Source organism: Budorcas taxicolor, chromosome 5 (assembly GCF_023091745.1).
Source record: "Budorcas taxicolor isolate Tak-1 chromosome 5, Takin1.1, whole genome shotgun sequence".
NCBI lineage: Eukaryota > Metazoa > Chordata > Mammalia > Artiodactyla > Bovidae > Budorcas > Budorcas taxicolor.
The window spans coordinates 94,230,687-94,258,005 of NC_068914.1; the positions used below are offsets into that span (position 1 = coordinate 94,230,687).

The window sequence follows — 27,319 nt, forward strand, 5'->3', positions numbered from 1 at the left end:
TAGGCAGCAAACAAGCAGGCATTGTGTGTGTGTGTGTGTGTACCGTACATTCCTCAGGCCGTCTCTCAAGAGCTATATTTCCCCAGCTACTGGGAATATTGGCTGCTGGCTGATGAAGCTCACAGCTGATCTCGCTCTTGGAATCTCTGTTGGGAATTACTCTCCAGGAGTGGGAGCTGCCTCACCCCCAAGATTACTTAGCCCCACCCCAAGGGCAGCTCAGATGTAATTTCTGCAAAACAAACATAAGGCCTCCTTGGTGACAAACTCCAAAGGGCCACCCCAACCTCTGAGCACCCATTGGCTCACCTTTCCCTTCTGCCAGTCCCCAGCCCTCCCCACTCCTGGAGATAGAGGAGAGTGCACTTTCTTGAATCATCTCCCAAGATCACAAAAGCACAAAAGTTGGGATTCAAGCCCCAATCCATTTGACTCTCAGCTCTAAGTTTCCATCAACTTTAAGAAGCCCTTGACTTTGACTTACAAAACAGAAATCCTTATAGCTTAGCAAGACATGCAAAGTGGAGCTCATGGTAAAGAACGCGCCTGCCAACATGAGAGACGTAAGAGACCTGGATTCAATCCCTGGGTCAGGAAGATCCCCTGGGGGAGGGCAGGGCAACCCACTTCAGTATTCTTGCCTGGAGAATCCATGTGGAGCCTGGCGGGCTATGGTCCATAGAGTCACAAAGAGTCGCGATAGAAGCGACCTAGCACGCATGCACGTCCTTTCTAGCCTCACACTCCATCACTCCCTCCCATACAATCTCTCACCAAACTCACACCAAACTCTTTCCTCTTCCTGAACATGTCATGCTTCCGCTTTCCCTCCAACAGTACATTGTCCTCATCTGCTTGATGACCATCCCCTTCTCCCACCGGTTTGTCTGTAGGTGTTTCCTCCACTGTGAAGAATTTCCTGGCCCCTCAGGAAGGGTAGGGATTCCCAGGTGGCTCAGTGGTAAAGAATCCTCCTGCAGTCCTGGAGATGCAAGAGACGTGGGTTTGGCCCCCGCGTTGGGAAGATCCCCTGGAGAAGGGAATGGCAACCCACTTCGGTATTTTTGCCTGGAGAATTCCATGGACAGAGGAGCCTGGCCGGCATACACACACACAGAGTAAGGTCAAGATCTCCATCCCTCAAGTTTCTAGAGCAGGTTGTATGTTCCCTAATCGTAGGGACTGTTAATTTTTTTAAGTGATTCTGTGTAGGCAGGAATGTCTTTTAACTCTGCTTCCCAGCCTGGCATTGAAAGATGCTTTGTTGAATGGAAGAATAAATGAACTCAGCTGAGTTGCTGGTCCCAGAGGCCCGGACTGAAAGGTTGCCAGCATCCCCATGACTTGGAAGCAATATACAGCATCATACAAATTTGGATAAACTACAACCTCCTTGAGCATGAGGACTAGTTTTTCTTTATTGAAGTAGCCTTTCCAAGACCTGACACCATCTCCCACTCATAGACAATAAGATCCAAAAAGCCCACTGAACCAAATGAAGACTTAGCAGAAAGGACTGACATCCGAGAAAATTACTTCACTATCCTAGGTCAGTCTAAACTATTAAGATACACAAGATATTTCTCTGTTTTCTTAATATGCTCTTATTTCCAAATTAAAAAAAATTTCTCCTTTGTTTGAAATATGGTTCCCTCTATTTAACAGGGCAAAAGACAACTTCAAGTTTGCTAAATTCCAGTTCTAGGTCGGGAGTCAAATCTAATGCGGAGATATCAAACATGACTAAGAAGTTTCCCAGCTGGCCTGCACAGTGCCATATAGTTGTTCCTTTGAGACATAAATATACTTTTAATCTACAAGGTGCTTTCCCCCCACTTTCTGAAACTAAGACTTACTGAATAGAAGTACAGATATTAGTAGACACCAAACACCCCAAGTATGACGCTTAGGATGTGGGGGAGAACCACTGTCTTATAAACATAAAAACTGAAAGCCAGTTTCATTGGGCAAGTAGCTGCCTTCTCTACACAGGAAATGGTCCAATTTTGTTATTGTTCTCAACAAAGATGTCCAAACAACAACAACAAACTGCTGAGAGTTGGCTGAGATGGGTAACAATGATAAGAAGTCTTAAAAACCCAGCTCCTTTTATTCTTTAAGTGGATTTGGGAAGGAGGAACCTCTCTGGCATGTAAGGGACTGATTTTCCGTGCCCCGTGGGATTTTTTTTCTTGTCAGTCTCTCACAGCCTACATTGCTAGTCTGGTGGGAATGAGAAAAGCCATGATAACATTTTCCCAAGAGAGCGCCACATCTGGTTATCTTCTTCACAAGTCTCTGATCATGTGTGAGCCTAAAACATAGTTCTTAAGGCTTTTCCTCTCTGTTTTTTTAATAACCTCAGGAAGTCTATTCCTAAGGACAGAGGTGCAATTTGCAAGTACACCTCATTTCAAAATCCTGCTCACATCATTCAGGTCACAGATTCGGTGCTTTACAAGTCTACGAGTGTGCCTGCTCAACTTTTTATTCTGTGTCTTTAAGATATGTGTTGTGTGTGTGTGTGTGTGTGTGTGTGTGTGTGTGTGTTAGTTGCTCAGTCATGTCTGACCCTTTGCGACCCCATGGACTGTAGCCCTCCAGGCTCCTCTGTCCATGGACTTCTCCAGGCAAGAATACTAGAGTGGGTTGCCATGCCCTCCTCTAGGGGATCTTCCCAATCCAGGGATCAAAGCCAGGTCTTCTGCACTGCAGGCAGATTCTTTACTGTCTGAGCAACCAGGGAAGCCCAAAATATGTTTGTTTATTTATTTTTTGAACCTAATCTCTATTAAATACCACTAAGTATTAAAGGCACCAGACCCTTCCTTGTCTTGGTTACAGGCTCAGTGGGTATAGAGAAGTACCCTCTGGTGGGACAGATGGAAGATACCTTTTTAAACATCCTGGTGGAATCCTCACTTATCTGCATGAACCGCATAATCACGTTGTTCAGATAGATGTCACTCAAGGTGGCGTGGTCTTTGCTTTCTCGCCTCACTTGGTTCAGGAGCAAATACCAGCAGTTCACTGGAGACAATAAGTTCTGGTCTTTCCTAAGAAGTGAAGAAAAGAGAATTAGCATCAAGTTCAAAGCTGATCCAAACAGCTGAGGGACGTCACCGAGGCAAAACCAGGAGCCGCAACACATGGGCGGCTCTTGTTTCTTCTCCTCTGGGCATAGCTCTTAGCAAGACACTCGGCAGCACTGGGCTTGGAAAAAAATACTTGGACCAAGAACACCAGTCAAAAGCTACAATCCTGACAAGGGCACAGAACCCGAACACACACACAGGACTCGGGCAGGCCTTCAGCTTTAATCACCTCATTGAAGGAAGCAGTTTATGTGTATATAAAAATCTATTGACTATTGTCTCACAGACAGACTGTGGTTTGCCACTGAACACAAAGACTGCTTTGAATGTCCAGTATGCTGCTGGAAGAGATCAGGCTAGGTATACTTTCCATGGGACATAAATGTGAGGATGATTTACTAATCCCCTGATACTTAACCTCCAGCCTCCCAAAAAGTGTTCCTGGGAAGCAGAACTTTATAGCACTGTCTCAAGACTCATGAATAGAACCAAGAGGTTCACTGGCTTATGACCTGTCCCATGTCCTTTTCAAGCTCATTGAGCTATTTCCTTGTTTCAGTCTAGATAATAAAGTGAAAAGTGAATATAAACCACAAAAGGCAACTTGCAAAAACTCTTACCAAAAACCTCCAAAGAAAAGCAATACTAATAGAGACATTACTGCTTTAAAAATATATATATGATATTTGTTTTTTGCTTTTTACTTAAAAAATCTAACTATTGGAATTCCCCTGACTGTCCAGTGGTTAAGACTCTGCATTTCCAAAGCAGGGATTGTGGGTTTGATCCCAGGTCAGGGAACTAAGATTCTACATGATGTGTGGCATGGCCAATATTTTTTTTAAAATTATATTAAAAAAAAAAAAGAAACAAACCAAAACTAACTCTAAAATGGCAAAATGGCACAGAATGTTTTTATCCTAACTTAGAGACAATTTTCCAAGACGTGTTATCCTCCTACAAGTAGTAATGATGATTTATTATTCTGAATATTAACTAAATTAGAAAAGAAACAATTAAATCAGGTCTTTCAGTCCTTAAGTCCCTCAGAGTCAGGATTTAAGAGTGCATCAAGTCAAAACTCTCTTTAGAAGAAAGAGGAAGCAGGAATGGGTATAAGGGTAGAAACCCCTAATCTAGGGTCCTAGCACTTATAACCACGAGAGAAGACTTCCATTCTCCTAGCTGGCGTAATAAGAATTACGCCCCAACCCAGAGAACCTTCTTTTCCTTTCAAAGCCATTGGGCATGGGGCAGTGGTTCCATGGCAGAATACTGAATTCTTTGTATTGACATTCTCTACCACCCAGCCCAAAACGTAAATGCTACCTTACAGTAACTCTTATATACTCTTTATGCTGAGGTAAACCACACATTCTTTGAGAATGTGGCACACTTTTTTTGTATCCTCATGGCCCTGCCATGTTCAGCATTAAATACATGTTTTCTCATTCACTGAATAAACATTTTTTATTGTCCTAATGGTAGCTCAGACGATAAAGCATCTGCTTACAATGCAGGAGATCTGGGTTCGGAAGATCCCCCGGAGAAGGAAATGGCAACCCACTCCAGTATTCATGCCTGGAAAATCCCATGGACCAAGGAGCCTGGTGGGCTACAGTCCATGGGGTCGCAAAGAGATGGACACGACTGAGCGACTTCACTCAAGTAATAACAGTATTGACAACAACAACAACAACAGAGACGGCTAAGTTATCACTTACTGAGCACCTACTGAGTACACAGGTCAAGTTCATGGAATATGGATCCATACTGTCTCCACTCAAATTCCAAAATCATTATGTACTAGCTAGGAGATCTTGGCCAAGTTATTTAAACTTCTCTGTGCCTCTGTTGCTTCATTTATAAGATTGTAAAGTAGCAGTACTGATTTTATAAGATGATGAGGATTTCTGAGTTAATATATATATTTTAATGTTTACTAGAATGCCTTAGATTCATAGCAAGTGTTATATAAAGCTGGGATCTTCCTGATGGCTCAGATGGTAAAGAATCTGCCTGCAGTGCAGGAGACCTGAGTTTGACCTCTGTGTAGGGAAGATACCCTAGAGAAGGGAATGGCTACCCACTCCAGTATTCTTGCCTGGAGAATTCCATGGACCAGAGGAGCCTCATGGGCTATAGTCCATGGGGTTGCCAAGAGTCGAACACAACTGAGCAACTAACACTACACTACATAAAGTTAGTGATTTTTATCTAGCAGTTGGTCTAAAACCTACACACATTAACTAGTTAATTCTACAATTTAAGGCAGAGATATTTAGGTAGATCCCCTCTATCAAGGAGGGAACTTAAGCTTTAGCAAGGCACAGTGATTTGTTCAAGAACAAAACTAGTATCGGAGAAAGTCTTTGAGTCCAGGGAGGCTGAGCCAAGCCTTGGTATTTCCACCATGCAGTGGTCAGTTCAGGCCAAGGATTATCCTACAGGTCAAGCACCCCAAAACTGACTGAGACCTAGGCTCCTCAGCCTAGCTTAGATGACTGGTAAAGTTAACAGTATATTGTCACCCTGCTTATTTAACTTCTATGCAGAGTACATCATGAGAAACACTGGACTGGAAGAAACACAAGCTGGAATCAAGATTGCTGGGAGAAATATCAATAAGCTCAGATATGCAGATGACACCACCCTTATGGCAGAAAGTGAAGAGGAGCTAAAAAGCCTCTTGATGAAAGTGAAAGAGGAGAGCGAAAAAGTTGGCTTAAAGCTCAACATTCAGAAAACGAAGATCATGGCATCTGGTCCCATCACTTCATGGGAAATAGATGGGGAAACAGTGGAAACAGTGTCAGACTTTATTTTTTGGTGCTCCAAAATCATTGCAGATGGTGACTGCAGCCATGAAATTAAAAGACGCTTACTCCTTGGAAGAAAAGTTATGACCAACCTAGATAGTATATTCAAAAGCAGAGACATTACTTTGCCGACTAAGGTCCATCTAGTCAAGGTTATGCTTTTTCCTGTGGTCATGTATGGATGTGAGAGTTGGACTGTGAAGAGGGCTGAGCACCAAAGAATTGATGCTTTTGAACTGTGGTGTTGGAGAAGACTCCTGAGAGTCCCTTGGACTGCAAGGAGATCCAACCAGTCCATTCTGAAGGAGATCAACCCTGGGATTTCTTTGGAAGGAATGATGCTGAAGCTGAAACTCTAGTACTTTGGCCACCTCATGCGAAGAGTTGACTCATTGGAAAAGACTCTGATGCTGGGAGGGACTGGGGGCAGGAGGAGAAGGGGACGACTGAGGATGAGATGGCTGGATGGCATCATGGACTTGATGGATGTGAGTCTGAGTGAACTCCGGGAGATGGTGACGGACAGGGAGGCCTGATGTGCTGTGATTCATGGGGTCACAAAGAGTCGGACACGACTGAGCAACTGAACTGAACTGAACTGAAAGTTAACAGTGCCAAAGATGTAACAGTCGTGTTGTGAGGAGAAGGAATATTGAGCGTGTACCCGATGTCAGCTCTCAGTTGCATCAAGGATTTGTCATGTTTCTCATCTGATGGTCATAGAATCTCACTTTACAAGTTAGGAAACCAAGGCTCAGCAATACTGACTCTATCGACCAAGGTCACACAGCAGAGCTAGTATTCAAGCCAGGTCTGTTTGACTCTTTCTTCAAGCTTGTCTTTGGTTTTTGTCCCCCAAACCTGGTTTTTGTCCTTTCTGTAGACTTATTATCTTATTTGCAGTCCCACAGTCAATAATAAACTTAAGGAAAATTCCAAGCTACGTACCTTTTTAAGAAAACTAGTGAACCAGCCAGGAGAAAGAAAAAGTGGCAGCTGATGCACTCAGGGATCAGATCAGAGTGCATGCGCCCAGGCATGCTTTCAGCTCAGAAGTGATTCCCAAGTACAGAACACACAAGGAGACACTCAAAAGTATTTACTGTATAAACCAATGGGCTGTCCTCTTATTTGCAATTACTTTTAAAACCGGACAGTCTCTATAAATGCAGATCTCGCACTGGCTCCAGTCTCTGTCAAGCACATTTGACATCTGCTCACCCTGGGAACCATCACCAAAATTTATTTCTATGCTGGACCAACACTACAGGTTAAAGTGAGCCCAAAATAAAAACTAAAAAAGGTATTCTGCAAAAGAACCTCTACTCTCTTTTCCTGCAAAAGTTCCTATTTTTTTTTTCTTATGATGAGAAGAGTTAAAAAAGTTTTTTTTATGGACATAGAGTTGATGTGCAATATTATGTAAGTTATAGGTACACACAGTATTATGTAAGTTACAGGGGTACAGGTGTACATGAGTGATTCACAATTTTTAAAGGTTATATTCCATTTATAGTTACTATAAAATTTTTGGCTATATTCCATGTTATACAGTGTATCTTTATAACTTTTAAAATACATAATAGTTCATACATCTTCATCCCCTATCCTCACGTTGTCCCTCTCCCCACTGGTAACCACTAATTTGTTCTCTACATGTGTGAGTCTGCTTCTTCCTTATTGTATTCACTAGCTTGTTGTGTTTTTTAGATTCCACATATAAGTGATATCATACAGTATTTGTCAGTATTTATTATGCAGCATCTGTCCGACTTATTTCACTTAGCATAATACCCTCTAAGTCCATCCATATTGCTGCAAATGGAAACATTTCATTCTTTTTTTATGACTGAGTAGTGTGCCATTGTGTGTCTCTAACACAGCTTCTGTATCCATTCATGGACACTTAGGTTGTTTCCATTCCTTGGCAGCTGTAAATAATTGGTATGCATGTATCTTTTCAAATTAATGTTTTTTTTGGATATATACCCAAGAGTAGAATTGCCAAAGAAGACACACGGATGGCCAACAGGCACATGAAAAGATGCTCAACAGCATTCAGTTCAGTTCAGTTCAGTCGCTCAGTCGTATCCGACTCTTTGCGACCCCATGAATCACAGCACGCCAGGCCTCCCTGTCCATCACCATCTCCCGGAGTTCACTCAAACTCACGTCTATCAAGTTGGTGATGCCATCCAGCCATCTCATCCTCTGTCGTCCCCTTCTCCTCCTGCACCCAGTCCCTCCCAGCATCAGAGTCTTTTCCAATGAGTCAACTCTTCGCATGAGGTGGCCAAAGTACTGGAGGTTCAACTTTAGCATCATTCCTTCCAAAGAACACCCAGGACTGATCTCCTTCAGAATGGACTGGTTGGGTCTCCTTGGGGAAATGCAAATCAAAACTACAATGAGATATATCACCTCACACTCACCATGATGGCCACCATCAAAAAGAATGCAAATAGCAAATATTAGAATGGATGTGGAGGAGAGGGAACCCTCCCACAATGTCAGTGGAGATATAAATTGGTGTAGCCACTGTGAAAAACAGTATGGAGGGTTTTTTTCTTTTAAAAAAAAACAAAACTATCCTACTTTTTATGTAGGAGCCAAGGCCACAGAAGGGTATAAAATAAAACTGCAAAGCCAATGGTGAAGACTGACATGTGCTTTTCTGCAATCTCCTACCAGTTGGAGCCCAGCAGCATTTGGGCTTCCTTATTGTCCTGTGTGTGTGTCAAGGTGGTGGGGGTGGTGGGGTGTGTGGAGGTGGGTGTGAGTGATTCTTTTTTTTTAAAAAAATTTTTGTCTTGAGGTATAGCCAGTTAACAATGTTGTGACAGTTTCAGGTGACCAGCAAAGGGACTCAGCCATAGAAATACATGTATCCATTCCCCCTCAAACTCCCCTCCCATCCAGACTGCCACATAAAATTGAGCAGAGTCCCCTCTGCTCTACAACAGGTCCTTACTGGTTATCCATTTTAAGTACAGCAGTGTGTACATGTCCATCCCAGACTCCCTGACTATCCTTTCGCCTCATCCGTGTGAGGTTCTGCTCTACTCTTTCATGGAGACAGCAGTTCTGCTGCCCCTGACTTTGGGCTGGGATGCTGTGCTATAGGACGGTGATTAGCAAGTCCTCACATCCAGCCCCCTGCTTCTGTCCCCTTGTGGGATACAATCACCACTCAAGTTTTCAGTTCCCTTTTCCTTTCTGGGCCACTGGAAATTTCCCCTACTTTCCTGTGAGTTCAGTTATAGATTTACAATGATGTCTATTATATTTTGGTCAGCATTTCCAGGAGTTTTGTAACAGAAATATTTCTCATATTATCTAGTTGTTGAAAGACTGGGCTGGCTTTTTAACATCTCCTAAACAATTCTAATTCCACCTACAGTGTGGCTAGTTCATGCCATCATGGTGAAGGACTTCTGCCTGGTCTCCCTCCAGACTATGCCCATGTCCTCCTCCAGCCCACAATCCTATCTACAGTTTCCATTTCAAGATGCAGTTCTGAGCTGGTTATTCTTCAACTTAAAAGCCTCTACAAAGACTTCTCAAGCCCTGAGGATAAAGTCTAGACTTCCTGGTATGGTCTACAGGCCTCTGTGATCAGGCACAGTGTACATGGGGAGTCACATAGCTCACTACCTCATTACTCACTCCCACTGGATTACTTTCTGCTCTGCAAAGCCGCCCTGCTCCCCTTCCCTCTGGCCCCTTATGCACGATGTTCCCTTTGCTTGAATGTCCTGCTCTGGGCCCTTACCTGGCTAACAAGTCCTTCAGGTCTTCACTTATGTATCATTTCTTCCAGGACCTTACCTGGACCTTCCTACCCCACCTCCACTACAGAATGGATTTCCACCAGGTCTCCCTGGTAGCTTGCACTGACATCTTTCAGACCACCTGTATACTCTATTGGAGTTGCTTGCCTACTTGTCTCCCAGATTTAAATTCTAAAGTAAATCTCATTATTGAAAAACTTCCATGTATTTTGTTTAAACAAATGAAGTACAGCTGATCCCTGAACAACTAGGGTTCAAACTGTGCAGGTCAATTTACATGCAGAATTTTTTCAATAAATGTAATAGCTGTATTTTCATTTCACATATCTTTAAATTAACTAGGTACAGGGAATAGTTTCTGTTCAATTAGAGATCACAATAGGTAGAACTTGGGTTTGAGCCCTGATTCTATCCATAACTGTTCAGCTTCCTGCCTTTGGGCGAGTCATTTACCAATTCCTTTGTTTTTGAGGCAGAGATAACAGTAAACCGACTTTTGACTGTGCAGGGGGTTGGCAACCCTTGTGGTTGTTCAAGGGTCAACTGTCAATTAATTAAGCTAGATCATAAGCATTTAATCAAAGGCCCTTGTTTTAAGTCAGCCTCTACTGCAACCACCACAAATACTACTGGGGCGGGGTATGGGCATGCAAATTTAAGCAACCCTCATTGATCATTTTCATGTAAGATCACTACAAAAATCCTGAGCTCTCTGCATGAAGAATCAGCTATTTAAAATTTGCCTATCCAAATACCTATCTGCCAGTGTTAGAGTGAAGTCAGGAAAAGAAAAACAAATGTGATACATTAACACATATACGTGGAATCTAGAAAAATGCTGCAGATGAACTTATTCTCAAAGCAGAATTAGAGTCACAGATGTAGAGAACAAACATATGGATACCAAGGGGGAAGAGGGTGTGGGATGGATTGGGAGATTGGGATTGGCATATATACACTATTGATACTATGTATAAAATAGATATCCAACAAAAACCTACTGTATAGCACAGGGAACTTGACTCAGTGCTCTCTGGTGACCTAAATGGGAAGGAAATCCAAAGAAGAGGGGATATATGTGTATGGGTGGCTGATTCATCTCGCTGTATAGAAGAAACTATCACAACATCGTAAAGCATCTATACTCCAATTAGAAAAAAATTGGCTTGAATCACAAAAACAAACAAAACCAAATATCTACCTGTGTTAGACATCAACTCCTAGTGTATTGATTGGAAACAGAAACACGTCAAGAGAATATTATTAGTTTAATATGTAACACATTTATGTTCATGAATTATAAATGCAGAAGGTTGCTTTTATTTATGGGGATGCACCAATCAACAATGTTTCAGACGAAAAATGGAAAATTCTAAAACCAATAAAGGGCTTCCCTTGTGGTTCAGTTGGTCAAGAATCTACCTGCAGTGTGGGAGACCTGGGTTCAATCCCTGGGTTGGGAAGATCCCCTGGAGAAGGGAAAGGCTACCCACTCCAGTATTCTGGCCTAGAGAATTCCATGGACTGTAGAGAAGACAGGATATTCTCTTGGAAAGATGAATTTGAGTCAAGCCTCTCTTACTTGTACTGTTGATGATCCTTAGTGCTTCTTGTTTTGGCCATGAACCTTTCTGCTAACTTTTCTAGGTTCCGAGAATAATCCGTCTCAATTTCGGCTTTTTTCCGGAAGAAATCTTGCAGGTCCTGCAGAAGCTGAACTCTCATCTCTGTCTGCTGCTCCAGGCATTTCTGTTGTTCTACCAGTTGAGCTCGAATTTCTAAGGAGAGAAGAAGAGAACCCATTTGATGATTTCACGAAAATAACTGAAGTGTTCTGGTATGTGCAAGATAAAAATACTGAATCCTATCATACATTTAGCTCTGCACTGGACCTCTATGAGGCTGCTGTGTTCAGGTTGGGTCTTTAAATAAAGATATCTGCTTACAAACTTATGGTTGCTGGGGGAAAAGATCAGGGGAAAGGATAGGGAATTTGTGATGGACATGTACACACAGCTATATTTAAAATGGATAACTAACAAGGACCTACTGTAGAGCACATGGAACTCTGATTAGTGTTATGTGGCAGCCTGAATGGGAGGGGAGTTGAGGATGGATATACGTATATGATGGGTTTTTTGCTGTTTGCCTTAAAATATCACAACACTGTTGATGGGCTAAGTGTGTAGTCGCTCAGCCGTGTCTGACTCTTTGCAACCCTAGGGACTGTAGCCTGCCAGGCTCCTCTGTCCATGGGATTTCCCAGGCAAGAATACTGGAGTGGGTTGTCATGCCCTCCTCCAGGGGATCTTCCCAACACTGGGATTGAACCCAGGTCTCCTGCATTGCAGGCGGATTCTTTACAGTCTGAATCACTGGGGAAGCCCGTTAATCATCTATATCCCAATACAAAATAAAACATTAAAAAAAAATAGAGAGAGAGATTTGCTGACCCTTTAAAAGAATGAGCTAAGCCTCAGGAAAGAATGTAATAAATTACATTAGAAACATGGATTACATTCGCAACACCACAAACATGCATGGAGTCATGAGGGGGAAAAAAATTAAAGGCTTTCAGATAACAATTTGTAACATATGACATCTTTGAGGACATTGTAGTTTTTTAAACAGCATTTCACCTCAACTATCTTTTTTGAGTTTGAATGGCAAAGAAGTGAGCACCATTTCTTCCAGAATTCTGAACCTTCTCAACTTCTGTGCCAGCTGGCACATACAAACACTGACATCTGGTAATTTTTATTTAGTGCATAAATTTCTAGTTTGTAAAACACATAACTGTAGGGTTTATAGGAATGCCACGCCTAAAAATAATTTCTTTCTATATCCAAATAATCCATTCATTATGGGGTAATCCCTGGATTCTGCTTTATTATTTTGATCACAAGATCAAGAGCTCTTCACTTGGCTTTTCCCATTTTCCACATTGTCCCAACTAACTAAGCTTTATCACATATATAATCCTGAAAAGAATCCTTTGACAATTTTAACAAGTTAGGAACATGAATGTTAGTCATTTAGTGATTTAGTAGAAACACAAAAGCAAAAGTGTGTCATGCAAAACTATCTGCAAATGACTATAATGATGAACCATGTGTGTTTTGGAAAAGGAGATACAGTAACTAATAACTACTGACTTGTTTTTGTTCTGAGACTCAGGGCTAACCTCCAAAGACAAGAATATTCATACTGGAAAACTTCTTTATTTCATCTTTCCCAGTGTCAGTGCATACTCCCTCAAAGTGAGGGCTGAATCTAATTCAGTGGATTTAGTAGAAATCGACGTCCAAATAACACCGCCTCAACTATTGCATCCTATTCTTCAGTAACTGAGCTGACAATACATACCCACATACTTGACCATGCGTAATCAGGGTCACTAACAGCAAGGCAGTCCAGTTCTGAATGAGGAGTCAGGAAATTCACTCAACTTAATAATAGCTAATAATAATTGAATCCTTACTGTTCTACACTCTACTGAAGTAGGTGCTAATATTATCCTCATTTTGCAAAGAAGGAACTGAGGCTTAATGAGATAACATCCTTCATCTAGAGACTTCAGCTAGTAAGTAGCACCCTCAGGAGCTCTAACCCAGGTCTGTCCATCAGATTAATCTTAATAGAATGCTTCTGCCTGCCTTTCATCCATGCAACATGTTTTAAGAGCGTATAGTGTGCCAGGCCGATATCCTGGCAAAGAAGATACAGCAACTATGATCCTATATCCTGGCAAAAAAGATACAGTAACTATGAAACAAGGTCTCAGCTCTCAATTAGGTCATGTCCCAGCAGCCCGGTTTTGGAGGAGTCCCGGGAGAAGATAGGAAAGCGTTTCTTAAGTGTCCTCTCTTGGTTTTTCCACTTGGAGATTGGGGGACCCTGTTATTCATCTCACAGAAGTGTGGGGAACACCAAAATGAAGACAGATTACAGGTTTTTAACTACCACAAACAGCAGTTGAATTTTAGTCAATCAAAGAAAAGTGTTTTTCAATACAGTATTATAATCAGCATGTCTGCTAAACTCTTTCCTCCTAAATACAGACCTAGTTTTATTTCATAAAGAAAAAAAATCAAGGGAGGGGGTATTTCTCATTCAAGAATCCTAGCAAGTCTTTTCTGATGAAGTAATTTTAGCTCATCTTGCTGTGCTAGCTGAAAAAAAAAAAAAAATCAATCATCTTAAGCTGTCAACTAGTTCTGTTTTGTTTTTTAAAGCTGTCTTGGTGCCAAAAAAGAAATAAAAGTAGGTGAGAGTACGAATCTCACCAGAAGCACACAAAAATTACACGGGGTTCCTTCTTGGATCCCATTCTTAGATTTTTCTCTTGTGTCTTCAGGGTTTAAAATCAAGAGTCAGGGAATTTTGAGAAGGATCCTCTTTTAAACAGTTAAAATCCCAACCTCAGTCTGCAGGGAGTAACTGTTACTTCACGTTATCTGTCATTTTCTGGTCAATATAGTACACTGGCAACATTTTCAACAGCAAAAAACTGGAAGGACAGAAACTAGAGAAAAAGTACGTGCCAAAAATTAAAGAACATGACTGATTACTTTTAATTTAGAAAAGTTTGACAAATGAAGAAAAGGTCACAAGGGGAAAAAAAATCATGATATAAGTACTAACATAAGAACTCTCCAGTTAGGAAGGGAAAACCTTTGGATACCTCATATCACATCAGAGTTGTTAAGCAGCACAATTCAGCAGGTCACCTTCCTGCATATATGCTGTGCCTCTATTAACATGACTTTATCAGATTTGAGCTCACTGAGTACAGCACCATATTTTAAAGATTTTTAAACAAATGAATAAAACAAATGCTGGCCTTATTAATCTTGGTTCACTGCTTAGAACAGATCAAAGAAGTCTGTGGAGCACTGGGCCCTAAAGTGAAGTATCAGTCGCAGCCCCATGGACTGTAGCCTGCCAGGCTCCTCTGTTCGTGGAATTCTCCAGGCAAGAATACTGGAGTGGGTAGCCATTCCCTTCTCCAGGGCATCTTTCTGACCCAGGATCAAACCCCCGGTCTCCTGCGTTGCAGGCAGATTCTTTGCAGTCCAAGCTATCAGGGAAGCCCTACACTGTACCAATCCTGTGATGAGCCCACAAGTGGCTATTAGCTTTCTTGAATTAGTACTGACTGGATTTTTTCCCCCTCAGGTCCAAGCTTCATGTTAAGTTATCATAGTTGACCAAGCTGTTACTGAGCTCCTATTTTGTGTAAGGCAGGGTCCTAGGCAATGGACGTGTTTGACACAGCTTCTTTGGGTAGGTAGAGAAGGAAATCCTAAAATGAGAGTATCAATATACCATGCTCAGTGCTCATAATAAAGGAATAGAAAGAGGAGCTGACTCAGATGGTAAAAGAGCCTAGAAGATGTCACACCCTGAAGAATAAGAAGGTTTTAAGACAGACAGCTGTAACTACACAGAATGGGATAAAATGTTTGCAAATCGTATACTTAATAAGAAAGGGCTTTCCTGGTGGCTTAGCTGGTAAAAAATCCACCCGCCATGCAGCAGACCACTTGTAAGGCAGGGGACCCAAATTTGATCCTTAGGTCAGGAAGACCCCATGGAGAAGCAAATGGTAACGCCGCTCCAATATTCTTGCCTGGGAAATCCCATGGACAGAGGGGTCTGATGGGCTACAATCCAATGGGTCACAAAGTCACACACTAGTGACTACACCACTACCACCACCAAATAACTAGAATATATAGAATATCTAGTAATTCTAAGAACTCAATAATAAAAACAGAAATAATCCAATTTAAAAATGGGCAACAGATCTCAATAGACATTTCCCAAAAGAGGATATACAAATGGCTAATAGCACATGATAGGTGATTCAAAGTCAGTCGCCACTGGGAAGATGCAAATCAAAAGCACAATGAGATATGACTTCACACTCACTAAGATGGCGATCAGCAAAGACACCAGGAGTGCTGGTGGGGGTTGGAGAAGTTGGAACCCTCATACACTGCTGGTAGAAGTGTAAAATTGTACAGCCATTTTGGAACAAATCTGGCAGTTCCTCAAAGTTTGACATAGACTGAGCAAATCTACTCCTACGTATATACCCAAGAGAAAACATATTTCCACACAAAAATGTATAGACAAATGGTTGTGGTAGTATGACTCATAACAGCTGAAATGTGGAAATAACCTAAATGTCCTTCAATGAAACAGAAAGATAAAATGAGGTATGGCTGCAAATGGGGCTGTTATTCATTCATAAACAGGAATGAAGTAAAGATTCATGCTTACACGGAAAATATAAGCTTAGTGAGCAAAACTAGTCACTAATGTGATTACATTAATGTGAAATGTCCAAAAGAGACTACTCCATACAAACAGAAAGTAGATTAATTGTTGACTAGAGAGCTGGAGGTGCTGGAGGAAATGGGAAGTGATGGCTAAGGGGTGCAGGATTTTTTTTGGGGGGGGTGATGAAAATGTTGTAAAAGTGACTGTAGTGACAGTTACAAAACAGTGAATATACTAAAAAGCAACTGTACACTCTAACGGGTATACTGAATGAAATATGACATAGCTCAATACAGCCGTTACATTAAAAAAGATAGACTGCCTATCGCAATTCCATGAAATTATGGTTGAGACATTTCTGAGAATGATAACAGCAGTAACAACAAAATGACTCCTATTTCCACACCTAGGACTTTTTAGTGGTTTATCAAATTAGACAACATGGGGCAAGCACTTTAAAATGAAGTCTTCATAAAATGACTCTTGCTTCAGTATTTTTACCTCATCTCAATTTATCTATGATCCAGAATGGTATAGAAAAGATGAACCTAATAGAACATTGAGAGCTTTATCACCATGACTCCCAGACAACTGCATAAAACAGTACAAACTCTTTCAGGCAGAAAAATCCCGCCTCAGAGGAGTCTCCAAGCAGCCATTATTTAAATCTAGGGCAGGACCCACTAAATACTAATAATGGCCATTTTAACAGAGCTAAAATTTACTGTGTTTTTTTTTAAATGACTGTTATTTCATTTCTGTTCTACCAGCACATCACCACAGGATGAATCAACATCAGCAAGCCAATAAGAATAATACACAAAAAGATGATGCTTTCAAACTACTCAGTTTGGAAAAAAAAAAAAAAAAAAGGTTGAAATAGTTCCTCTTTTAGCCATAAAAATCTGCTTACTAACACTTACCAAATAAAATGGAACTGCCTAGGAAAGGAGGAAACAGAGGCATTTCTTGCTATTGCCCTGATAAAGGGAAGTCCTAACCCTTAAAATAAATTTGTGTGAGACCACAAAGTATGATGCATATTTCATGGAAAGATTGAGGCCAGACTGGGCTGTTTTGCTAATATGTTACTGACTGATTAGGACTAGGACATAAAATTGATAGGCTGGGTGTGAAACTTGTGATCATACAGCAAGAAATAAAAACACAGTAACACTTCTAAAGCATCACAAACCATCTCAATTACTTCATAGTGTCTGATGTCAACAAAATATACATTGTATGCAGATATAGGTACATTTACCCAAAGGATATAAGGAACTTCCCCAAATGACAGATGAGAACCCCTGGAATGTCTTGAAAGAGAAGAACCCAGTGAGATTCTAACTGCTTCCCTCAATTTTTCACATAGTCATGTGAATATGTATACAAGCTAGCAGTTACTGCTTAGCTGAACACTAGGTACAAACTCGTGAAATAATGCTTTTGGAAAGCCTAAAAAAGCTAGAAATTTGGAACAAAAGATCCACGTGAACTTTATTTTGTGTGTGTGTGTGAATAAGCAAAGGCCATTTCCTCACTAGAAATCTGAACCCAAGATTTCAGCTTCTTTTGCACCCTGCATCTTGTGGACTTGTGCTGGAGATATAGTGTCACTTATTACAAGCCACGTGACATGGGGCAAGCTGCTTAACATCTTGAAAAATAGGACTTCCACCTCACGAGATTGTGGGTAAGACTTAGATGATGCAAGTGAAAAGCATGCTGCAATCTGCAAATCACTCTGAAACAGATGGAGATGTTATTATTACTGGTATCATCAGGCTTTCATGAGAAAAATATTTATTGACTATTACCATGTGCCAGATTCCCTTCTAGTGGCTCTAGCTAACAGACTGGAAAGGAAAAGCCCCATTCTCAGTGAGGAGACACCCAAGGCCAACAGATGGTGAGAGTGAGTGACCTCCAGGGCTTTGAGTCACCAACATCAAGGAGCAATGTAAAGTGTGGGGAGGAAGTGTGTGCGCCCCGGCAAACAGGCAAGCACTGAGGAGGTGGTCCTGAGGCTGACTTGGCAGTGGGCTGGCAGACACAGAGGGGATGGGCATCCCAGGCTGAAGGAAGCTTAAGCACAGGCGTGAAGAGAACCTGGCCAAGTACTTCTCTGCACTACAATCTAACTCTACTTGGTAATAGGCCTAGTCACAGGCTAGGTCAGAAAGGACTCCACATGGTAAGCTAAGGAGTAAAACTTCATCTTTTAGGTCAGTTTTCCCAACTGGCTTGATGGTAAGAGCCACCAGGCGAGCTTACTAAAAATACCTATCTGATTCTTTTGGTCTGACAGGACCAGGAACAGAGGATATCCAAGTACCGAGGGTGAATCTTATCACTGGGCAACCTTAGGAAACACCAGTGGGGAGGAACTGAACAATTCTGAACAAGGAAGACACACAGTCTGATCTGCATTTCAGAAAATAGCACACATAAATGAATAAATGAAACGAAAGGCTAAATATCTGATAAATATGAAATATTTTCACACTATTGAAATATTTCGGAGAAGGCAACGGCACCCCACTCCAGTACTCTTGCCTGGAAAATCCCATGGATGGAGGAGCCTGGTGGGCTGCAGTTCATGGGGTCGCTAAGGGTCGGATGCGACTGAGCGACTTCACTTTCACTTTTCACTTTCACGCATTGGAGAAGGTAGTGGCAACCCACTCCAGTGTTCTTGCCTGGAGGATCCCAGGGACGGGGGAGCCTGGTGGGCTGCCGTCAATGGGGTTGCACAGAGTCGGACATGACTGAAGTGACTTAGCAGCAGCAGCAGCATTGAAATATTTTCAAACTATTTATGAAATAGTTTCCTTTGTAAGCTACGTGGGTGTGCGTGTGCACTCAGCGGCTTAGTCGTGTCCCACTCTTTGCGACCCCGTGGACTGTGGCCTGCCAGGCTCCTGTGTCCATGGGATTCTCAGGCAAGAATACTGTAGTAGGTTGCCATGCCCTCCTCCAAGGGATCTTCCCAACCCATGGACTGAATCTGTGTCTCTTACGTCTCCTGCATTGGCAGGTGGGTTCTTCATCATTAGTGCTCCCTGGAAACACAAAATTCTGTATCACTGCAGCCTACCAGGCTCCTCTGTCAATCCAATTCTCTAGGCAAGAATACTGGAGTGGGTTGCCATGCCCTCTTCCAGAGGATCTTCCTGACCCAGGGATTGAATAGGGGTCTTCATTTGAATTATGAATTATCGGGCAAAACAAATACCACCACTGACAAAAACCCTCACAAGAATGAATGGTATCCATATTTTTCTGTGCCTAAGCTTATGATTTTAATTAGTTATGAATCAACCATTTCCGTCATCTGGTGTGGAAGTAATGAGTATTTCCCTGTCATCTGTTATCAGAGGGGAGAAGCTGATTGTCAGCCACACTGGAGAAAAAGCTTTAGAGCTGTGTTGTCCAATGCAGCCACGTGTCACACTGAGCACTTGAAACATAGCTGGTCCAAACTGAGATGTGCAGGTGTAAGATACACAGGGGATTTCAAAATCCTAGTGTGTGGGGAAAAAAGAACATAAAAGCATCTCATTAATATTTTTATATTAATGCTAGAATTAAACATTTTAGACATACTCAGTTATAAAAAGATATTAAAATTAATGTCACCTGTTCTTTTTTTAACGTGACTGTTAAAGAACATTTAAAATTGGAAATGTAGCTCATCTATAGGACAGTTCTCTAGATATAAAGTTTCTGATAAGTGGAATCTGAAAAGTTCTGTAAGTGGAATCAGAAAAGGTCTTTGAAGAGTTGGCTGACTTGATCGGAAACTAAGATTTCTACACAAGGCAAATATGGGCCAGAATACAGAGTATCAGGACACTGGTTCCAGTTATAGAAATATGATCTTGGAATAGTAATCATCTCTGTGGAACTTATGTTTCCTCAACTGCAAAATGATCACTAATCATACCTTCTATATTCCCCTCCCAAAGAAAATGGAAGGCTTCAATGAGATGAGATATACAAAGACTTCTTCATCATGTCCAACACTGTAATGGCCAATTATTATGTAATGTGGACTGAGAAAAGAAAAAAATTTAAGTTCTAGATTTGATGGTGTCAATTACTCACACTAAAGGACTTTCAGAAAAGACTACAGGCAACTGGAGTCAGTAGTGACAGCTTCAGTGGTTGGCCCCACACCGACTTTAAAGGATATGTAACATATGGAAGGCTCTGCAAATCTGGCAGAATGAAAAGCAGTTCCTTAAACAAATAAACTAAAAATAATAATTCTTGATACCCTGGCTCAGAACAGTAACGTTCTGAAGAAGGAAGCTTAGGGTGGTCGGACCAAATAGAATCTTTCAGGTTACTTCTTCATGAAATATACAACTCCCTAACGTCTATTTCTAGCACTGGGAAAAGACCCTGATGCTAGGAAAGATTGAAGGCTGGTTGAGAAAGGGATGACAGAGGATGAGATGGTTGGGTAGTATCACTGAGTCAATGGTCATGAGTTTGAGCAAGCTCCAGGAGATGGTAAAGGACAGGGAAGCCTGGCGTGCTGCAGTCCATGGGGCTGCCAAGAGTCGAGCACAGCTGGACAACTGACCAAGAACAACAAAGTCTTTTTCTCCTTTACGAAATCACCAACTACTTGAGCAAAATAAAGAGCACAGACATATATGAAATTGGGTTGCTTCCATTCTAAGCTCAAAGCATGGCTTCCTCCTAGTGCCCCAATATCTGAGCAGATATTTGGATATCTGGAGGGCAGGGGGAGTAGAGTTATGCTGAATCCTTTAGAAACAAAATAAGAAGGTGTCCTCTCAGCGCAGTTAATCCTCACTGCATGGATATGAAAGTAAAGTCAGTATCACAACATCTCCTCCACTTACAGACTGTGTTTGTTTTTCTAAGTTTTCATAATAATATCTTCATTTGAAATGACATTTACCTCAGTATTATCTTAGAATAAGCTCACTATAAAAGTTTTCATAACTTTTGACAGCCAAATATTATATTCTGGCCCAGATAACGTTTTAATGTCAAGTATAGAAATCAAATTTGCACTTTTTTTTTTCCCAGATGAGAGCTAGCTAGGATGAAAGCCAAGAAATTCAGGTGATCAATTATTGCAGTTTAACTACATTGTTGGAAAGGAAAGTTTAAGGAAGTACAGATCTGAATGATTCAATTTAGTGGTTTTATTTAGAATGCACAAGAGACAGAACTTCATTAACTTCCCCATAATTAAGCAAGGACATTTAAAATCATACCAGTAAATTGATTTTTATTACCAGAAAAAGACAGTGTATAGAAATCACTGATCTGTAGAGTCCAAAGATTTACATTTTGGAATGGCTGTGTCACTGACAAAAGTTCAAGGCATTCTCTAAACGGTGACTTTCTTTGCTGAAATAATTCAACATGAAGTCTCATGGCACAAACATGTTCCATATATGTTTTTCTCTAAATAAGTTTGAAGAATGAAAAACGTTTAACTAGCTTAAATCTTTTGTACAGAATTAATCGCAAATTGAGGCTTTTTAAAATTAAGCCTATTTCCCAAGCAGTAATTACAATTTTAAAGCATCTACTAGAACACAGTTTAACTTCCCAAGCAATTTACCATTTACATTGAACAGGAGACTATTTACTGAATTCTTACTATGTTCCAGATCCTGTGATAAGTACTTGATGTAGTTTAGCTCATTTAATTCTCACAGCAATCCTATTATGTAATGCTTCCATTCCATACATGAGGAAATCAAAGCAAGAGACCAAGTATTTTGTCCAAAGTCATACAATGAATAAGTACTAGACTTAGATTCCCATTCAGGCTTGTCTAACTCCAAAGTTCACGATGCAAATTTATAGCATTCAACAGTTACACACAATGTGCAATTACACAAAGCAAGTCTAAGTGATCCAGGCCAAGCCTTAGTGATAATTTATTAGAATATACACAGATGCTGTGTATAACTATTAATGCATCAAATAAAAGTTTAAGTGCAAAGTGTCTAGCATCATTTAGAAAAGCAATACAAATTTCATTTCTATCACTGTATTTAAAAACTTAATATTTTACAAAAACTAGCTAAGCGGCGAACGCTAATTCTCTAGTACTTCTAAATGTCCTGGCTTTATGGGAAACTATGTATTTAAGTCAATTACTTTTGTTTTAAATCATTATTGTTACTGGCATTATGTTCCAATTATTGTAGAGTTTTGAACTATACAGATTATTAATCTGATTACCAATATCATGTCTCTAAATTTCCATACAGCACATAATAGATTCTCAATAACTATCTCTGATGAATGTTTGCTTCCGTAAAGATAGCTAGTTACTAAAATGCTTCATTCTGCACATCTGGACATAGGACTCAAATTTTGCTAATTCATAAAATGGGTTTCCTGTCTCTTCTCTCTGCAACCCCCCACCCATGCCACTATACCTCTTCATTCTTTGCTCCACGTGGTCCTGCTGGTATCCAGCCCTACAAGGTTTCCTCTATAAACAATGCTCTACTCAGTCAACAGTAGAAAAACTCCAGTTAAATCTACTGAAAATCATGTTTTAAACATCTTCAATTAAAGATATCTTTTATGTGTCTACTTCCACGGTAAGAGAACACCTTCATCTAGGTGTTCATTTAAGTTTCCTTAGACTTCTGTTAGAGACTTTGATGGGATTGCTACTGGCAACTTCATAGTCAGCAACCTCTGGCTCCGAGTGAACTACCTGAACTCTGATTCAGGAGCTGACACAAGGAAATCAGAAAGTAGCCGAGTTACTCGTGCTTCCTTAACATTCATTTCACAGCTGGATGTCACAATTCTGGATCACAGAATAAATATCTTCCAACCCTAGGCTACAAAATTCTTAAAGAGATGGCATTAAAAAAATCATATCGTTATATGTATATATACGCACACTCCTGACACCCGGCACTTGGGCTTCCCAAGTGGCTCAGTGGTATAGAATCCACCTGCCAACGCAGGAGATGTGGGTTCAATCCCTGGGGAGGGGAGATCTCCTGGAGGAGGAGATGGCAACCCACACCAGTATTCTTGCCTGGAATATTCCACGGACAGAGGAGCCTGATGGGTTATATATAGTTCATGGGGTTGCAAAGAGTTGGATATGACTTACTGACGGCGCACACACAGCATATATTTTATATATGTGCATATCTTTTAAGGTTTTTCAGGCCTAAGCAAATACTGAACATCAATCAGCTTGTTAAAATGGCAGAACTATTCAATCCCTTCTTGGGATGTCCTTGGTGGTCCAGTGGTTAGGACTCTGTTTCCATTGCAGGGAGCACAGGTTTGATCCCTGGTCAGGGAACTAAGACGCTTAAACTGAGAGGCACAGCCAAATAAACAAAAATCCTCTTCACTTTATCCTTCAAAACATCAAAGAAAATGTCCAATTTGAGAGAAAAACCTATGTATAATCATAATATTCTTCTATTTTATCCTCTTATAAAAGCCAAATTCTATAGTAAAAGTTATTTTTGGTCCTGTACAAACATTTAACCTTTACCCACATAGTCTGCAGAAACTGATTCAACAACATTCTCTCATTGTCTGCTCAACCAGCAAAGGATTACAAAAATGCTTATGCTTCTCATCTGACAAACACTGAGTAACTTTCAGGTGCTGTGCCCTGAAGAAAGAAAGATAAACCCATTGCTTTTTTCCCTCAGGGCCTCCCAAGGTAGCTCCTGGTCTACAGACATGTAAAAATAACTTGTTTTTTAATGGTTTTTTTTAGTGTGTGTGTGTGTGTGTGTTGGGGCTTCCCAGGTGGTGTTAGTGGTAAAGAACCCATCTGCCAAAGCAGGAGACAGAAGAGATGCGGGTTCAGCAAGATCCCCTGGAGGAGGGCATGGCCACCCACTCCAGTATTCTTGCCTGGAAAATCACATGGACAGAGGGCAGAGTCAACCACGACTGAAGCGACTTAGCATATACCGCACCTTATGGACTGTAGCCTGCCAGGCTCCTCTGCCCATGGGATTCTCCAGGCAGGAATACTGGAGTGGGTTGCATGTATTTCTCCAGGGGATCTTCCCAACCCAGAGACTGAACCCATCTCTCTTCTATCTCCTGCACTGGCAGGTGGATTCTTTATCACTGTGTCACCTGGGAAGCTGAGGCAGTGTTGTAAATCCTACAATGGAAGCATGAAGACAGTGCTGAGAGGACAGAGGAAGGAACAGTAAATTCTTCCCAGGTGAGTCAGGGGAGGCTCTGATATGACACAGGAGCCAGTACAGTAGCTAAGTAGAAGGATGTCAGCTGAGGATGTGTGCGACAAGGGTCAGTCAGTTCAGTTCAGTCCAGTCGCTCAGTCGTGTCCGACTCTTTGCGACCCCATGAATCGCAGCACGCCAGGCCTCCCTGTCCATCACCAACTCCCGAGGTTCACTCAGACTCACGTCCATCAAGTCCGTGATGCCATCCAGCCATCTTATCCTGGGTCGTCCCCTTCTCCTCCTGCCCCCAATCCCTCCCAGCATCAGTCTTTTCCAATGAGTCAGTTCTTCGCATGAGGTGGCCAAAGTACTGGAGCTTCAGCTTTAGCATCATTCCTTCCAAAGAAATCCCAGGGTTGATCTCCTTCAGAATGGATTGGTTGGATCTCCTTGCAGTCAAAGGGACCCTCAAGCGTCTTCTCCAACACCACAGTTCAAATGCATCAATTCTTTGGCGCTCAGCCTTCTTCACAGTCCAACTCTCACATCCATACATGACCACAGGAAAAACCATAGCCTTGACTAGACGGACCTTAGTCGGCAAAGTAATATCTCTGCTTTTGAATATGCTATCTAGGTTGGTCATAACTTTTCTTCCAAGGAGTAAGCGTCTTTTAATTTCATGGCTGCAGTCACCATCTGCAGTGATTTTGGAGCCCAAAAAAATAAAGTCTGACACTGTTTCTACTGTTTCCCCATCTATTTCCCATGAAGTGATGGGACCGGATGCCATGATCTTTGTTTTCTGAATGTTGAGCTTTAAGCCAACTTTTTCACTCTCCTCTTTCACTTTCATCAAGAGGCTTTTTAGTTCCTCTTCACTTTCTGCCGTAAGGGTGGTGTCATCTGCATATCTGAGCTTATTGATATTTCTCCCGGCAATCTTGATTCCAGCTTGTGCTTCTTCCAGTCCAGCGTTTCTCATGATGTACTCTGCATGTAAGTTAAATAAGCAGGGTGACAATATACAGCCTTGACGTACTCCTTTTCCTATTTGGAACCAGTCTGTTGATCCATGTCCAGTTCTAACTGTTGCTTCCTGACCTGCATACAGATTTCTCAAGAGGCAGGTCAGGTGGTCTGGTATTCCCATCTCTCTCAGAATTTTCCCCAGTTTATTGTGATCCACACAGTCAAAGGCTTTGGCATAGTCAATAAAGCAGAAATAGATGTTTTTCTGGAACTCTCTTGCTTTTTCCATGATCCAGCGGATGTTGGCAATTTGATCTCTGGTTCCTCTGCCTTTTCTAAAACCAGCTTGAACATCAGGGAGTTCACGGTTCACGTATTGCTGAAGCCTGGCTTGGAGAATTTTGAGCATTACTTTACTAGCATGTGAGGTGAGTGCAATTGTGCGGAAGTTTGAGCATTCTTTTGCATTGACTTTCTTTGGAATTGGAATGAAAACTGACCTTTTCCAGTCCTGTGGCCACTGCTGAGTTTTCCAAATTTGCTGGCATATTGAGTGTAGCACTTTCACAGCATCATCTTTCAGGATTTGAAACAGCTCAACTGGAATTCCATCACCTCCACTAGCTTTGTTTCTAGTGATGCTTTCTAAGGCCCACTTGACTTCACATTCCAAGATGTCTGGCTCTAGATTAGTGATCACATCATCATGATTATCTGGGTCGTGAAGATCTTTTCTGTACAGTTCTTCTGTGTATTCTTGCCACTTCTTCTTAATATCTTCTGCTTCTGTTAGGTTCAGACCATTTCTGTCCTTTACTGAGCCCATCTTTGCATGAAATGTTCCCTTGGTATCTCTAATTTTCTTGAAGAGATCTCTAGTCTTTCCCATCCTGTTGTTTCCCTCTATTTCTTTGCATTGATCGCTGAAGAAGGCTTTCTTATCTCTTCTTTATTCTTTGGAACTCTGCATTCAGATGCTTATATCTTTCCTTTTCTCCTTTGCTTTTCACCTTTCTTCTTTTCACAGCTGTTTGTAAGGCCTCCCCAGACAGCCATTTTTCTTTTTTGCATTTCTTTTCCATGGGGATGGTCTTGATCCCTGTCTCCTGTACAATGTCACGAACCTCATTCCAAAGTTCATCAGGCACTCTATCTATCAGATCTAGGCCCTTAAATCTATTTCTCACTTCCACTGTATAATCATAAGGGATTTGATTTAGGTCATACCTGAATGGTCTAGTGGTCTTCCCTACTTTCTTCAATTTCAGTCTGAATTTGGCAATAAGGAGTTCATGATCTGAGCCACAGTCAGCTCCTGGACTTGTTTTTGTTGACTGTATAGAGCTTCTCCATCTCTGGCTGCAAAGAATATAATCAATCTGATTTTGGTGTTGACCATCTGGTGATGTCCATGTGTAGAGTCTTCTCTTGTGTTGTTGGAAGAGGGTGTTTGCTATGTCCAGCGCATTTTCTTGGCAAAACTCTATTTGTCTTTGCCCTGCTTCATTCCGCATTCCAAGGCCAAATTTGCCTGTTACTCCAGGTGTTTCTTGACTTCCTACTTTTGCATTCCAGTCCCCTATAATGAAAAGGACATCTTTTTTGGGTGTTAGTTCTAAAAGATCTTGTAGGTCTTCATAAAACCGTTCAACTTCAGTTTCTTCAGTGTTACTGGTTGGGGCATAGACTTGGATAACTGTGATATTGAATGGTTTGCCTTGGAGACGAACAGAGATCATTCTGTCGTTTTTGAGATTGCATCCAAGTACTGCATTTCGGACTCTTTTTGGGTCAACGGAGTAGCCTGTGCAAAGGCCCCAGGGTATGACTATCTGAAGAGTTCAGGGAGTTTACTAGAATGGCAGTTTGTTACATACTTCAGGGTCATAAGGTAGACAGGGGCTGGACCAATTTTTAGGAGATTTAAAAGTAAATATTCTATAATGATAAGGAGTGTTATCTTTACTCAGCTCTCATTATTGAGAATGCTTCAAGTTATTTATTTAACAAGTTAAAAACAAGTGCATATCCTCCGCTCCCACCTGGGAATGTAATGTACAGCACAGGGAACATGTCAATAATATTATAGTAACTTTGTATGGTGACAGATGGGTACTAGACTTATCTGTTGTGGTGATTTTTCGGTAATGCATAAAAATATCGAA

The 27,319-nt window shown here is 41.3% G+C and overlaps 1 protein-coding gene across 1 annotated transcript in view; it reads right to left on the bottom strand.

The window, feature by feature from the left end:
- The window catches only part of SRGAP1 (SLIT-ROBO Rho GTPase activating protein 1), a 294,550-nt gene that overhangs the window by 139,476 nt on the left and 127,755 nt on the right, over positions 1–27,319 (bottom strand). Inside the window, exons 2-3 of the mRNA XM_052639735.1 lie at positions 11,288–11,483; positions 2,894–3,056 (exon numbers count right to left, since the gene is read on the bottom strand). Coding sequence (XP_052495695.1) covers positions 2,894–3,056; positions 11,288–11,483 — 359 coding nt within the window. The remainder of the gene's footprint in view (positions 1–2,893; positions 3,057–11,287; positions 11,484–27,319) is intronic.